This window comes from Theropithecus gelada, chromosome 2, assembly GCF_003255815.1.
Source record: "Theropithecus gelada isolate Dixy chromosome 2, Tgel_1.0, whole genome shotgun sequence".
NCBI lineage: Eukaryota > Metazoa > Chordata > Mammalia > Primates > Cercopithecidae > Theropithecus > Theropithecus gelada.
In genome coordinates, this window is record NC_037669.1 from 18,014,368 (window position 1) to 18,029,775 (window position 15,408).

Genomic DNA, 15,408 nt, shown 5'->3' on the forward strand with positions numbered 1-15,408 from the left:
AGCTTTAAACCAAAGTTTACGCCAAAAACTTGCAGTAAGTTATAAATCAGGGATTATCTATATTCTTTTAAAAGTTGCTGGTGAGAAAATAACGCTAAAAGTATCCTGAATTAATCAATTAACCAGAAAAGTGCTGTATTCATTGTATCTGACTCTTATTTTTTATAATTTTCTTACTACAGTTCTAAGTCAGTATGAAATTAAAACTGGTGAGAAGGTACCTAAAATTATCTTCTGTTATAGTTACCTTAAGTGGCTTTAAGGAAATCACGTAGCATTTGTAAAGCTTGTTATTGTCATAATACAATGAAAAGAGTCAAACTAACTTCTTAAATCAAGCAGAATAATTGTATCTGGGCCTCTGAATGTACTCTTGAGAGGAGTTTCAGTTGACAAAGCACCAAAACAGCAGATTCAACCATATGAAATATTTGTATGTATTTATTTTTAATAGAGATGGGGTCTCCAACCTCTGGCCTCCAGGGATCCTCCTGCCTTAGCCTCCCAAAGTGGTGGGATTACAGTGTGAACCACTATGCCCAGCCTTTATGCTTTTTGTTTCGTTTTGAGTGCAGGGTGTTACCCTGTTGCCCAGGCTAGAGTGCAATAGCACAATCACAGCTCATCACAACCTCTGCCTCCCAGGTTCAAGCGATTCTCCTGCCTCAGCCTCTGGAGTAGCTGAGATTACAGACACGTGCCACCACGCCCGGCTAATTTTTATATATTTAGTAGAGATGGGGTTTCACCATGTTGGCCAGGCTGGTCTTGAACTCCTGACCTCGTGATCCACCTGCCTCAGTCTCCCAAAGTGCTGGGATTACAGGCGTGAGACACTGGGCCTGGCTGCCTTTATGTTTTTTTGAGGTTAGTATTTTCAAGGCTGACATTTTTTCTAGATTATTTAACTGTTTTATTTCATAACATTTATCTCTAATAACAAGCCATCTATCAACTATACTTATCTAAGATAACTATTTGACTAGCTACATTCTTGTAAAAGAATTAGCTGTCTGCCTTGGTTTCCTGAAAAGCTGGATGCTCAATGTGTCCATTATATTTCCAGTTTTCACCTAATGTTTCATACTAAGCCGAAAGAGGTGAACTCAACCTAGAAGCAGAAAATATCAACTCCAGGCAGGAAAATTTGAGTCTGTCCACGAAAGTTTTCTGAAATATAATATTTCTGCCTATCGCTAAGAAAAAAAAAAAAATGTTACATTGTTTGCAAGCACATTAGCTTCCATCTCTTAAAAGTGAGTCACAACACCCAGGCACACAGAAAAGTGTTCAACACCTCCCTGTCAATGCATTCGGGATCAGAAGTTCAGAAGTTAAAGAACCACTACAGTTAGTGTTTGGGTCAATTTTGTTTATACAATAAAAATCTCAAGACACAAGAAGACAGGACATTATTTATTGAACAATAAATATGTGTCAAACATTTGTATATCTGTTATCTCTTTACTACTCAGAACTACCTGATAAGATAAATACTGTATTTTTGAAGGTGAGGATAGAAGCACGGAGAAGGGTAAATTGGGTTAAGACCACACAGAAAGAATGTATTTCCATATTCCATTTTACAAGGACATTTGTATGTTGATATGCATCCAAAGGGTCTTTGTTTTGTTTTTGTCTTTCAACAAGAATCACTAATCCAGGGCCGCTTTTGTTTTTTCGCTGTAAAAATGACAATTACATTTGGAAATTTGGAGAAGTGACAAAAGATAAATCACCCCATAATCACACGCTTACAACCGTCCCCCCTACCATATTACTTTGAAATAATTCCTTCTAGTCTCTTTTTGCACCCTCTTAGTCCATTTAATAGGCCAAATGAATTGACAGGCCAAAGAACAGGTAGTGCAGTAAACATAATACTAACTAGCTGAAAAGGGTCGCAGGCGGTGGGGGTGGGGGTGGGAGGGGTCAGAAATCCTACACCCATGGCAAACAAACAAAAAAAAGGAAGAGAGAGAAACCCCTATTTGAAGAATGAGGCCATTCACTGGGGGTGAGGTTAGTGGGGCTGGGCAGATTGAAAGGCTAGATCTGTAAAATGATTGCACCTGTAATGTGTCCGTTGGAAAACGCAGTAATAAAAGATGTGAGGAAGGGTATGCCTAAATATTTTCTATTTGAAGACTATTTGTGACTATGACTATAAAATTCAAGTGCAATTTAAGAAGGTGGCCAACTTTAACTATTGACTATTAATACCTTTCCTAACCACCTGCCGATTTGATTCTGGAGACTGTAATCTACTCACAGGAGATTATGCCTGGTAGAAATCTCTTCGGGAGACCAGACAACTAAGAAGCAGGGGTACAGGCATACTTTCTTAGCCGAACAACGCCTTTTGACTTTTTACATCAGTTCTCCCCTCTACCTTCCTGCATTAACAGTTTTACCTCTACAGGGACTCAGGGTGGCAGGCCTATCAGAGCCAGAGGAGAGTCGGTGCGATGGGCAGCGGCGGAACTCCGGCGCACATCTTGCCCCAGGGGGGACAGTAGCATCTCGCAGTCGTTGCCACCACGCTACGCTGGTGCCTGGTAACGACGCTCTCCGCGCCACACCGAGCGCCAGTCCCTTGGATGCCCAGGAAGACCAGGGTCGAGCGACGCACACGCAGCACACGCCAAACGCTTCCCAGAAAGCTGTGCGCGCGCCTACAACTCCCATCATGCTACGCGGGGAACTGCACGGCTCCTCGCAGGAAATAGGCAGCTCACCCTGCCACCTGTGCACACATTTTTCTTCAATGTATAGTTCCTCGGCGCGCCTCTGGCTGTTTCCCGGAGCTCTTCAATCCCAGAAGCTACAGCACAACGGCCGAATCGCCAAGACCCCCGGGGAGGCGTGGCTTCAGCCGGAAGAAGCTCCTGTTGCCAAGGGAACGGTGCCTGCCAAGGCGCCTGCTCAGCTACTGATGCACAGGCTGCTGCAGAGGCTACCGGTTTTCCCAACTTGTAGAGACGGCTTTGCTCATTACCAGGCATCCTTCCCATGTAGGCGTAGAGAAGAAGGCTGAGGGACCCTCGCACCAGATTTCCATCCCAGAGACCGATACGAGTGGGTCCATTCCTGTTACCAGCTCCTACGCCTTCCGGACTAACCTCAAAAACCAGGTAATCTCCTCAACCCTGGTTTAAAGCCAGCGCCACCCTCTGCCCCCGTCAGTTTTAGAATTCCTCTTTGGCCTTTCCCATGTTTTTCACACCACGCGCGTAGTTGTTGCTAATGTATGAGAAGTAGAAAAGAAGGTGAGTAAAAGAGGCCATAGAAAACTTACTAAACTGGTTTGGACGAATGTTTGTTTGGTTAATGGGTTTGAACAGAGCCCAACTTAGACCCCTGTATTTGGGGTGTGTGTGTGTGTGTGTGTGTGTGTGTAAGTGTAAGTGTAATTTAAATTCCATCATCAAAAACTGAAAGCCGAATAAGAATGTTTATTTTGGGTCATAAAAATAGGCAACATTTCAATCAACACTTTACAGAGTTTACTAAGTATCATTCGTGGTGTTTTCTCTGGGCTACCACTGTGTTTCTGCAGCTTACCCTCTAAGCTGTTAACTGTGGATAACATTCTAATTCCTCTGGACTTCTCTGGCAATATGTAATCCTTTAGGAAACAGTCTGTCAGACAATAACCAAGAGAATTTGGCTGGTGTGCAAAGAGAGGGTTACAGTAAGATAAGAAACAAGAAAGGAAGATTGGAGCCAGATTGTGAACAACCTTAAAAGCTATGCTTGGAAGTTTGAGCTTTATTCTGAAAGCCAGTAGTTCTCGATAGTAACTTCACAACAGAAACACTGGGTAGCTTTTAAAAACTACAGATGCCCTGATCTCATTTCAAAAATTTGGATTCAGCAATTGATTTCAGAGTGCAGCCAGGGTTGAGAATCATGGCTATCAGAGTAGGAAGCTGCAGAAAACAATTGTATCTGTCACTGCACACTTAAGACACGATAAATAAACGTTGAGTAGCTTGAATTATCTTTTATTAATTTATGCATGCAGAAAGTCAACTTATGGAAGGAAAATTGTAACTACTTGAAACGTAGAAGTTTAAAGGCTCTATGATAGTTGTTTATAAAGCAATTTCAATAAATGTGATTACCTCTTTTAGAAAAACTGCCTCCTCTTCTAAATTGTGTGCCCCAAAATATTTCAGTAACAAGTATCAAGTGATAATCCATGGAAAAGTGATGGAAAGTCACAATACAAGGTACTGTGAAAAACGAATATTCAAGCATCAGGCTTTAAACACTCAGTGCTTTATAGTAGATGCTTAGAGGGCGGAAAATGTTAGAAGTGGTCGTTTTTAAAAAAATAAGTTCTAAATTGTATGAAATGGAGAACAAGATATAAGTATTTATACCAATATGTTTACGCAGTAAATAAAGTGAGTAGTAGCAAATTTTGAAATCAAATGGTATGTGTTAATTGCTTCATGACATCAGAAGGTTAATTTAAAATAGAGTCTACAAATGCTGGTCCTTAAGCTGTAATTTAAAGAAATGGGCTGAATAAGATTTGAATCTCTAATACAAGGAGAAAAGTCGATTGGAGTGGCACAAATGGAAGTACCTAAGGTCAAACTCATCCTTGGGGAAAGACAAACGTGGTTCTGTTATAGGCCTCACCTTTTGGCATGGCGTTGTACCATCTCTTCTCTGCACATCACTGAAATTCAGTTTTGAAATTTCTACCCATAATCATGTCCCAAAAGGCCTAAGCAAAATGTTGACTATGCAACCTCCTTTTAGATACAGTTGTCTTGGAAGCCTCTTATTGATAAAGTTACTGCAGCCTCACATCCTTCAAGGTATGCCCTTGCCTGAAATTGTATGGAATAAAAAGTATTGAAGAAACTGTAATATGATAGGTTGCTTATGCAACCTTAGATGGAGATGAGAATAAGTCAATTTAATGAGAATAAAAACATTAGAGAACTGTGAAAGTGACTGTTGTTGAGTAATGGGAAATATTTGGTGCAGAGATGTATTGTAGCAGTCCCTGCAACAGTAGGGGGCTGGAAAAAGGGATCTCCCTGTTCTCCTACCACAAAGTAATGGTTTGGGGAGCAATGGACCCAAAGTGAGCTCCTTTGAAAAGTTTAGTTTGGAGACCTGAAGTGTAAATTTAACAGTACCTTAGATGAATATAAACAGCCATAAAGTTACCACATAGCAAGTTTTATGTACATAGCAGTTTTATTTGACTTCCAAATACTTCTATTTTTGGATTGCTGATAGTTTTTGTTTTGTTTTGTTTTGTTTTTTTCAGTTTGCATTGGAAAGATTTTTTTTTCGAAGAATCAATACAGTTGAACAAACGAAATGAAAACTTTAGGGACACCTTAACAAAGAAATTTTTAAGATTTTTAAAAAACTAAATTAAAATCTACAATTAAATATACGATGAAATTAAAATTCTTATTCTATACTAATATGATAAAGTTCTTTTAAAATAGCACTTAGTAGGATGTTTCTGATAAGTAACAGTTAAAAAACAGATATTTAGTAAAGTTCAATAAATTGAATGTTTGTGTATTTATGCATAACCTTCACAAAGGGATTTATGGTGACTTACAAAGACGTATGTATAGGATAAGGGGAAATAAAGATAAGTATTTCAAGATTCTTTGCTTCTACTGACAGAAAACCCTACTTAAACTGGAAATAACCAAGCAAGCAAAAAAAAAAAAAACTGAATTTATTATAACTTCATATTATTACAAAATATAACAATGGGGCTGGCTTCCGATAAAGATTTAACAGTGGCTTAAATGATATAACCAAAATCTCAAAATCTTTCTGCTTTTCAGATCTACCTTCTACTTTCTGAGTTTCAGTATCAGAATACATAAGCCCCTTTGCCCATTCACTGTTTCAGATTTTCTGGAAAGGCTACAGCCTAATTTTTCCACATTTTCAAGTATCACAATGCGCAGACTCCAAATGATACTGAGGCTGACCATGTTTTATTGTTAAATATTATAAATTACAGAGAGAAATGTTGTTATTTCCAAGGCATTCTTCTGTGTTGCCACCTGTTATAAGCTGCAAATCTGCGTATCAGTTAAGGCTCCTTTCTGGTAATCAGCTTACACTCTGTTTACTAAGTGTGAAGCCACATTGACATAGTTTTCACACTATTATTATGTGTATTTAAATTATTACCTTTTAAAAATACATGTACCAATATTTTCCATAACTTAAGGTGCCTTTGGGTAATATTTTATTTCTTCTTAATTGCAGGTGGTTTGTAAATATTTGAATTACGGTATGGGATTGCTAGACAGACTTTCAGTCTTGCTTGGCCTGAAGAAGAAAGAGGTTCATGTTTTGTGCCTTGGGCTAGATAATAGTGGCAAAACAACTATCATTAACAAACTGAAACCTTCAAATGTAAGTAGCTTTGTTAGATTCTTTATGTATTTTCTGTCACTAAAGAATATTAATGTGCAGAATTATGTTATATGACATTAAAACCGCGTATAATCACATTAAGATATTCTGTTAAACTTTCAGTACCTTTAAGTGTCCTGAGCCATAATTTGCAGTGTATTTTATACAGCAAATCTTAATTACTAAACTGGAATATTATTTTCACTTGTCTTTTCTTTCAAAAGATCTTCACAAATATACTGAGTTTTCTTTTTGATATCATTGCCTTCCTTTTAGTTTCCTCCTTAGAGGAGGAGCAAAATGAAGAGAAAGGTGAAACATTTTTAAAGGTTCTATGGACAATTAGACAATTCTCAAAAGTATAGTATGCATATTAGTAATAGTAAGCAAGATGATTTTAACCTACAAGTGTATGAACATATTGTAATAAGTGAAAAATATATAAAGCTAATACATTTAACATGTGATGTATAAGTTAAAGTCTGGTGCATATAAAGAAAGCCTATCTAATAGTGCTTTCCTAATTTCTGGCACCAATTCTTGAGCCTTTATGTTTAGGCAACTCTCCTGCCTTATCAGAAAAACTGACATCCAGGTCCAGGGAGAAGTGATTGGATTTCCTTTTTTTTTTTTAATGGTAATGGTAACAGCCAAGGAGCCACTTGAAATGGGACTTCTTGAAGGGTTTCAAACCTCTGTCACTCAGTTATAGATACAGATACAACACTTGCTCCCTTCCCACACCAAGCTCGAGAAGAGTCTCTTGTAAGCTTGCATCCACTACTAGAACATTATTTTTAAGGAATTAAATAAAATAAGTATAGAAATATACAATGCTCTAATAGGAAATGCCTTGCAAAAAATCATGCCCATCTCGTTTTATAGTAAAATTGTCTCACTTTTGTGGATAAAATCAGTTTCTAGATAAGTAGTTCTTTCCTGGACACAAACTAGTTTTTCCTATTAAGCTCTCTTTATGTGTATTTATTGTTAATGTACTGAGGTTGCTGGCATTTCTAAACTGAATAGGGAGAGAGGAAGGACATTTTAACCTGATAGCTTTTTTTCAAGAATCTAGTCTTAGCTGTCATGTTTTTAGAGATAGAATCTGTATACCTTTTTCAAAAATTTCAATCTTTATTCCATTCCCCAGTATGCGTGCTCGCATTGGCACATCATCCAGTTTTTATGTCATTTTTTTATTGATACATAATAGTTGTACAAATTTAGGGGTTACATGTGATAGTTTAATACATGCATACAATGCATAATAATCAAATCAGAGTCATTGGGATATCCATCTCAAACATTTATCTTTTTTATATGTTCAGAACCTTCTAATTCTTCTTTTCTGGTTATTTTGAAATATACAGTAAATTATTGTTAACTATAGTCACCCTACTGAATTATCAAACACTAAGTCTTATTCCTTTATCTAACTGTATTTTTATACCTGTTAACGAACCTCTCTCCACCCCTCTCTCCCCACTACCCTTCCCAGCCTCTGGTAACCACCTACTCTATGTCTCTATGAGATCTACTTTTTTAGATCCCACAAACAAGTGAGAACATGTGATGCTTGTCTTTCTGCACCTGGCTCATTTCACTTAACTTAATGACCTTCAGTTCTGTCCATATTATTGCTGCAAATGACAGGATTTCAGTCTTTTTTATGGCTGAATAATATTCCATTGTGTATATGTACCAAATTTTCATTATCCATACATCCATTGATGGACAAAAATTTATTCCATATCTTGGCTATTGTGAATGGTGGTGCTATAAACCTGGGAGTGCAGGTATCTCTTTGATACATTGATTTCCCTTTTTTTGGATGTATTCCCAGCAGTGGGATTGCTGGATCATATAGGACTTCTATTTTTAGTTTCATGAGGAAACACTATACTGTTTTCCATAGTGGCTGTACTAATTTGCATTCCCACCAACAATCTATGAGAGTTCCCCCTTTTCCACATCTTCACTAGCATTCATTATTTTTTGCCTTTTTTGGTAAAGGCCATTTTAACTGGGGTGAAATAATATCTCATTGTAGTTTGATATATGTTTTTCTGATGATTAATGATGATGAGCATTTTTTCTTATGTCTGTTGGCCATTTGCCTATATTCTTTTGAGATATGTCTATTCAGATCTTTTACTCGTTTTTTTAGTCAGATTTTTTTTTCTTGCTACTGAATTGAGTTCCTTCTATATTCTGATTATTAATCCTTTGTTGAGTGGACATTTTGTAAATATTTTCTGTAATTCTGTAGATTATCTCTTCACTTTGTTGATTATTTCCTTTGCTATGTAGAAGCTTTGTAGCTTGATCTAGTACCATTTGTCTATTTTTGCTTTTGTTACTTGTGTTTCTGAGGTCTTACTGCCCAGATCAGTGTCCTGAAGCATTTTCCCTATGTTTTCTCCTAGTACTTTGATAGTTTTGGGTCTTAGATTTAAGTCTTCAATCCATTTTGATTTGACCTGTGTATATGGTGGGAAATAAGGGTCTAGGTTCAGTCTTCTACATGTGGTTATCCAGTGTTCCAGCATCATAAGACTATCTATCCTTTTCCCAAAGTATGTTCTTGTATGTCTTTTGGGAAAATGAGTTGGCTGTAAATACATTGATTTATTTCTGGCTTCTCTGTTCTGTTCTGTTGGTCTATGTGTGTGTGTTTATGCCAGAACTATTCTGTTTTGGTTATCATGGCTTTGTAGTATAGTTTGAAGTCAGATAGTGTGGTACCTCCAGCTTTGTACTTTTTGCTCAGGATTATTTTGGCTATTTGGGGTCTTTTATGGTTTCATATAAATTCTAGGATTCTTTTTATATTTCTGTGAATGTTATTGGTATTTTCATAGGGATTGCATTTGCTCTATTAATCTCTTCAGGTAGTATAGATATTTTAACAGTGATAATTATATCAATCCATGAGCATAGATAGAATAGCTTTTCATGTTTTTATGTCTTCTTCAATTTCTTTTATCAGTATTTTATAGTTTTAATTGTAGAGATCTTTGGTTGGATTTATTCTTAAGTATTTTATATTTTTGTAGCTATTATATATGGGATTACTTTCTTGATTTCATTTTCAAATTGTTTGTTCTTGGGGTATATAAATGCTACTGATTTTTATATGTGGACTTTTGTATGCTGAAACTTAACGGAATCTCTTTATCAGTTCTAACAGTATTTTTGGTAGAGTCTTCAGGTTTTTCTAAATATAAGAACATGTCATCTGTAAACAAGGATAATTTGAGTTCTTTCTTTCCAGTACTGATGACCGTCATTTTTCTTACCTAATTGCTCTGGCTGGAACTTCTAGTATTGTTTTTGAGTAAAAGTGGTGAAAATGAACATCCTTGTCTTGTTCCAGACTTTTAGTTTTTCTCCATTCGGTATATTAGCTCCACCAGTATAACATTAGTATATTAGCCATGGTTTTGTCATTTATTTGGCCTTTATTGTTTTGAGGTATGGTTCTTCTAATCCAATTTGTTGAGAGTTTTTGTCATAAAGAGATGTTGAATTTTATCAAAAGATTTTTCAACATCTATTTAAATGATCATGTGGTTTTGTCCGTGATACTATTAATGTTATGGGCTCGTATATTGATTTGTGTATGTTGAACCATCCTTGCATCCCTTGGACGAATCCTACTTGATCATGGTGAATGAACTTTTTAGTAGGTTGTTAGATTCAGTTTGCTACTGAAGCAACTGTTTGAAGATTTTTGCATCTGTGTTCATCAGGGATATTGGCCTGTAGTTTTCTTTGTCATTGTGTTCCTGACTAGTTTCGGTGAAGATACTTTGTTGAAGATTTTTGCATCTGTGTTCATCAGGGATATTGGCCTGTAGTTTTCTTTATCATTGTGTTCCTGACTAGTTTTGGTGTCAGATTAATGCCAGCTTTGTAAAATGAGTTTGGAAGTGTTTCCTTCTCTTTACTTTTTGGGATCATTTGAGTTGAATTAGTATTTGTTGTTTAAATGTTTGGTAGAATTCCATAGTGAAGCCATCAGGTCCTAATATTTTCTTTAATGGGAGACTTTGTATTAGTGCTTTGATCTCCTTACTCATTATTGGCCTGTTCAGGTATTTTATTTTTCCATGGTGCAATCTCAGTAGGTTGAATGTGTCCGGGAATTTATCCACTTCTATGTTGTCCAATTTGTTAGCATATAGTTTTTCATAATAATTTCTAATAATCCCTTGTATTTCTGTGGTATCAGTTGTTATTTCTCGTTCTTAAGTTCTAATTTCGTTTATTTGGATCTTCTTTCATTTTTTTCCTAGTTTAGCTAATGTCTTCTCAATTTTATATTTTCAGAAAGCCAACTTTTTGATTCTTTGATCTTTTGTATGTTTTTAGTCTCACTTTCATTTATTTTTGTTATGATCTTTATTTATTTCCTTCCACTAATTTCGGGTTAGATTTGTTCTTCCTTTTCTGGTTGCTCGAGGTGCATCACTGGGTTATTTGAAGTCTTGCTACTTTTTTTTTTGAGATGGAGTTTCGCTCTTGTCTCCCAGGCTGGAGTGCAATGGCGCAATCTCGGCTCACCACAACCTGTCTCCCAGGTTCAAGTGATTCTCCTGCCTCAGCCTCCCAAGTAGCTGGGCTCACAGGCATGCACCACCACACCCTGCTAATTTTGTATTTTTAGTTGAGACAGGGTTTCTCCATGCTGGTCAGGCTGGTCTCGAACTCCCGACCTCAGGTGGTCTGCCCACCTTGGCCTCCCAAAGTTCTGGGATTACAGGTGTGAGCCACCGTTCTCGGCCGCTACTTTTTTGATATGTGTGTTTATTGCTATAAACTTCTTGCTTAGTGCTGGTTTTGCAGTATCCATAGATTTTGGTATGTTGTATTTCCCTTTTCATTTAAGAAGGTATTAGTCAGGGTTCTCTAGAGGAACAGAACTAATAGGATAGATATTTATAAAGGGGAGTTTCTTAAGTATTAGCTCACACAATCACAAGGCTCCACAATAGTCTGTCTGCAGGCTGAGGAGCAAGGAAGCCAGTCTGAGTCCCAAAACTGAAGACCTTGGAGTCTGATGTTCAAGGACAGGAAGCATCCAGCATGGGAGAAAGATGTAGGCTGGGAGGCTAAGCCAGTTTAGCCTTTTCACATTTTTCTGCCTGCTTTATATATTCTGGCCACACTGGCAGCTGATTAGATGGTACCCATTCAGATTAAGAGTGGGTCTGCCTTTCCCAGCCCACTGACTCAAATGTTAATCTCCTTTGGCACACCCAGGATCAGTACTTTGCATCATTCAATCCAATCAAGTTGACGGTATTAACCATCACAAGTCCACCCCTTGTCAATACACGTCTCCTGAGATCATACATAATGTTCAAATAAGGACAATAATAAGGTCATAATTACGCCTAACATAATACAACTATCCTTCTTACAACCAGAAATACACCAGTCCCCAACCCAAATGCTATTACATAAAGTCAACAGAATTTAAATGCTGAAATGAAGTTAGTAAATCTTACGTCACATGATAAAGGAAAAAGAAAATAAAATTAATATATTTTCATAGTACAAGTTTATACATACACAAACATGTTTTTAACAAAAGGAGGAAATGCTCATGGCAGTTACAGTCTTTGTTTCTGTAACTGTTCACATGGTCATAGCTGGTATTGATGACTACCTTTTTCTACTACCTATTCTGTGTTCCCTTTGCCTTCAGCAAGCACCTCAGCAGGTCCTGTTTGTTTGTTTGTTTGTTGTTTTTGTTTTTTTCCTGGTGGAGTGACCTAAACCTTCATTCCTGAAGGGTCTGGTCTATATGTAGTCCTGCCGGATTGGGCTCTTTTAGTTTCCCGTTGACCTTAATCACAGGGCATGGTAATACGAAGAGATGCCCTAATGGATCTCCTGTATTCCATGCATACTCTTCCTTACCTCCGTTGTGCAGTGATAGTCCGATTTCATCTTGATAGTCCCAGACAATCACCCCAGCCAACACTGTAACTCCCTTCTTAGCTTGTTGACTTAAAGGTAGGAGGAGCCCAAAGTGTCCAGGTGGCAATCTTAACTTCCAATTGAATGGAATCATTGTTGTATCCCCCTGTGGTAGCATTCCCCCTCTGGAACTAAGACCTCTAGGCCAGCTGTATGTAATGTCGTGGGAACAGAAAGCAAAAATTTTGCTAGTGGATCACTAGGGGTAATGGTAAGTGGTGCCACTTCCACTGTTAGATCTGACATACAGAGAAGAGCCATTAACAGGGCTCTTCAAAGATGCAGGTGCTGCCCTCACAAATCTATTTCACAAAGCACTGGTCAAGGGTATATCTTCTAGACCCACCCCACCCCCGGCCCCAAGCTGGGATAAGTAGGTCTAAAGTGACTAATCCATTCCACCAGCCCAATCTTCCTAAGCCTTTGGGTCCCTTCCTCTAAATTAAACCAAGGGAGATCAGGCATTTCCAGCTTGCTCACAGTGGGCCACCTTTTAATCCACATTTCAGCTGACCAAGCAAATACTATTAGAACCTTTTTTAACTCCCAGAGCTGCAACATTAAATGCAGAATCCCTACTTAGTAGGCCCAAATCAATAAATTCAGCCTGATCCAACTCTGTGTCTTCCACCATTATCCCACACTCTTAATACCCATCCATGCCTGTTCTCCAGATTACTGTTTATATAAATTAGAAAACTCAAGCAGTTCCTTTTGAATGTAGTGCACCACCTTGTGGATCACACTCTCAACCTCACCTCTAGGGGCCCCCCCCAGACTTTAGTTATAGTTCTAGAAGCAGGTAGGAGTATTGAGAGTGGCTCTTGAGGAGAATCAACATTATCTTGCCTGGCAACTGCCTCAGGGGATGTCATCACTGTTGCCCAGGCAGTGCAGGATTTATCTCCTCAGACAAAGGTGGAAAGGCTGATGGCAGCAGGGGTAGGGGAGGGGATGTTGCCACTACTGGGAATGGCAAAGCTGTTTGTTCTGGCAAAAAAAGTTCATCAGAGTTTATAAGCTCAGTGTCCCCAGCTTCATCAGGGTCCTCCCACAGGTCCCCATTCCAAATTGCAGGGTCCCATTCTTTTCCAATCAATGCCCTCACTTTAACAGTAGGCTCCTGGCGAGGCTGAGCATGCACCTTTCATTGCAGGTCAGCAACTGATATGAGAACTTGTGCCTGTTTTTCCACAATTTCAGCTCTTTCTCTACAGGAGATAAGACTCCCACTCAGGGCAATCTTAACAGATTTGAGGCTCAGTATCTACTTCTGAAGCCAGGAGTTACAATCCCTGGGTTCATAATTTTCTTTCATTACTTTGTGCAGTGAACTTAAGAGTAACCAACCAACTTCATTATGTTCCTTGGTTCTCCTCCACATGTGGTCAAAGGTATTATGTATAGAGTCACTAAACTCCATGCCTCTCACGAGCAGTGAATCAGGAGTGTCAAAGGCATTTATTTTGCATAACTCTCTAAACAGTTCATGCCAAGGACTAACAGTGTTCTCCATACTATTAAAAGTAGAATCTTTAGCATTTTGAGGTCTAATCATATTAAGCAGCCAACTCCAGAAACCCCCAAACCAGTGAAAGAACTCCATCCTTAATCTGTTCCTCTAGAACCACTCCTGGTACCAAAATCTGTATTAGTCAGGATTCTCTAGAGGGACAGAACTAATAGGATAGATAGATATACATATAAAGGAGAGTTTATTAAGTAGTATTAACTCACATGATCACAAAGTCCCACAATATACCATCTGCAAGCTAAGGAGCCAGGAAGCCAGTCCGAGTCCCAAAACTGAAGAACCTGGAGTCTGATGTTTAGGGGCAAGAAGCATCCAGCATGGTAGAAAGATGTAGGCTGAGAGGCTAAGCCAGCCTAGCCTTTTCAGGTTTTTTTGCCTGCTTTGTATATTCTGGCCACACTGGCAGCTGATTAGATTGTTCCCACCCAGATTAAGGATGGGTCTGCCTTTCCCAACACACTGACTCGAATGTTAATCTCCTTTAGCAGCACCTTCACAGACACACCCAGGATCAATACTTTGCATCCTTCAATCCAATCAAGTTGACACTTAGCATTAACCATCACAAAGAACTTTTGAATTTCCTTCTTAATTTCTTCATTCACCCATTGAATATTAGGAAGCATGTTAATTTCCGTGTGTTTTTGTAGTTTCCAAAGTTCCTCTCGTTACTGATTTCTAGTTTTATTCCATTGTGGTTAGAAAAGATACTTGATATGATCTCTACCTTTTAAAATTTGTTCAGATTTGTTTTGTTGCCTAACATATGATCTGTTTTGGAGAATGTTCCATTCGATGATGAGGATAATGTATATTCTGCAGCTGTTGGATGGAATGTTCTATAAACGTTTATTAGGTCCTTTGGTCTGAAGTTCAGTTTAACTTGGATTTCTTTTATTGTTGATTTTTCTGTCTGAATGATCTATTACTGAGAATGGGGTATTGAAGTCCTCTCCTGTTATTGTATTGCAATCTTTCTCACCCTTTAGCTCTATTAATGTTTGCTTAATATATTACGGTGTTCCCATGTTGGAGGCACATATATTTACAATTGTTATATTCTCATTCCGAATTTACTCCTTTACCCTCATATAGTAGTTTACTTTGTCTCTTTTTATAGTTTTGACTTGTAATCTGTTTTATCTGATATGAGTATAGCTACTCCTGCTCTTTTTTGGTTTTCCTTTACATGGAATGTCTTTGTTCATTTCATTTTTCAGCCTGTGTGTATCTTTATAGATGAAATGAGCTTTTTGTGGAAAGCACATAGTTGGGTCTAATTTTTTAAATCCATTCAGCCACTCTATGTCTTCTAATTGAAGAATGTAGTTCATTTACATTTAATACTATTACTGATAGGTAAGGACTTAGTATTGCCATTTAGTTAATTTTTCTCTGGTTGTTTTGTAGCTCCTATTTTCCTTTCTTCCTTTCTTAAGGGATATTACTTGTGCTAATCTTAG

General features: G+C 37.9%; 1 protein-coding gene across 11 annotated transcripts in view; it reads left to right on the forward strand.

Annotated features, from left to right (window-relative positions):
- Nucleotides 1–2,679: 2,679 nt before the first annotated feature.
- Nucleotides 2,680–15,408, forward strand: part of ARL6 (ADP ribosylation factor like GTPase 6) — a 38,066-nt gene continuing 25,337 nt past the window's right edge. For 7 of the 11 annotated variants that reach the window (XR_003118278.1, XR_003118275.1, XR_003118276.1 and 4 more), the window contains exons 1-2: nucleotides 2,680–3,134; nucleotides 6,271–6,420. Coding sequence is in view for 6 of the 11 variants with exons in the window: in XM_025377805.1 (XP_025233590.1) it covers nucleotides 6,298–6,420 (123 nt within the window). In the remaining 5 variants the exon portion in view is untranslated. Of the gene's footprint in view, nucleotides 3,135–4,136; nucleotides 4,236–4,776; nucleotides 4,836–6,270; nucleotides 6,421–15,408 lie in introns of all 11 variants that reach the window. The other 4 variants (XR_003118277.1, XM_025377808.1, XM_025377809.1 and 1 more) reach the window with 3 other exon arrangements.